This window comes from Arachis ipaensis, chromosome B04 (genome assembly GCF_000816755.2).
Source record: "Arachis ipaensis cultivar K30076 chromosome B04, Araip1.1, whole genome shotgun sequence".
Classification (NCBI taxonomy): Eukaryota; Viridiplantae; Streptophyta; class Magnoliopsida; order Fabales; family Fabaceae; genus Arachis; species Arachis ipaensis.
In genome coordinates this window covers 4,393,349-4,394,235 of record NC_029788.2, presented here as the reverse complement: position 1 = coordinate 4,394,235, position 887 = coordinate 4,393,349, and the positions used below count along the sequence as shown (strand labels likewise).

General features: G+C 36.5%; 1 protein-coding gene across 2 annotated transcripts in view; it reads left to right on the top strand.

Moving 5' to 3' along the window:
* LOC107638521 (vesicle-associated protein 2-2) overlaps positions 1–887 on the top strand; it is a 3,079-nt gene that overhangs the window by 715 nt on the left and 1,477 nt on the right. For both annotated transcript variants that reach the window (XM_016341839.2, XM_016341838.1), the window contains exons 4-5: positions 34–149; positions 397–579. In XM_016341839.2, the coding sequence (XP_016197325.1) occupies positions 34–149; positions 397–579 (299 nt within the window). The remainder of the gene's footprint in view (positions 1–33; positions 150–396; positions 580–887) is intronic.

The following is an 887-nucleotide window of genomic DNA, read 5'->3' as shown; positions in this document are numbered from 1 at the left end:
GTTTATTTTGAATTTGGATCAATGCAAATGCAGTTACTATGCAGCCTCAGCGCTCAGCACCACCGGATTTCCAATGCAAGGACAAGTTCCTCATTCAGAGCACCATTGTTCCCGTTGGAACAACACCCGATCAAATCTCTTCTCAATTCGTACACTACTCTCTTTATCTTTCTTTTGTTATATATATGGCAAACACTCACGTGCAGTTGTAATCTCGTGAAGTTGATAGTTGATAGTAGTTAGATAATTTGACAGGTTTGACTAAATTATCATATAAGGATTCTCAATTATCAATTTCACATTAAGATAATTATATGTGAGTTTCTAAATATATATATATGCACATCTGAATGAATAATGTCATTCTTGATGATCATCTCTGTGTGTTCGTGACAGTTCTCTAAGGAGACCGGCAACTATGTGGAGGAGAAGAAGCTCAGGGTTGTTCTCATCAGTCCTCCTTCTTCGCCGGTCTTGCTTCCGGTGAACTCAGATCTCTACCACCACGACTCGCTAGCTGGCTACAAGGATAGGATTCCAACTGTGGATGGACTTGAAAACCTACCTCCCTCTCTTACAGTAAGTTCATTTCCTCAGTTACTTAAAGAAATGTAGCAGTTTCTCTGGAATAATATGCTATTATCTTGTAATAATTGTAGTGTAATCATTGATGACTACATGTATGTATCATGAATCGTGAATCGTTTTTGCCAAAAGCTTAAGTTGCTAGCTAAAGGCACATGAATAGTTTTATACTTTTATGCCTTAATAAACCCTCTAAATTCATCCATAAAGAAAATGGTTAGATGGTTAGTACATTAGTTATTGAGAAATGAAAATTAAACATTATTTAACCTTGGTACCGTGCTGAATCTTTGATTTTGTGT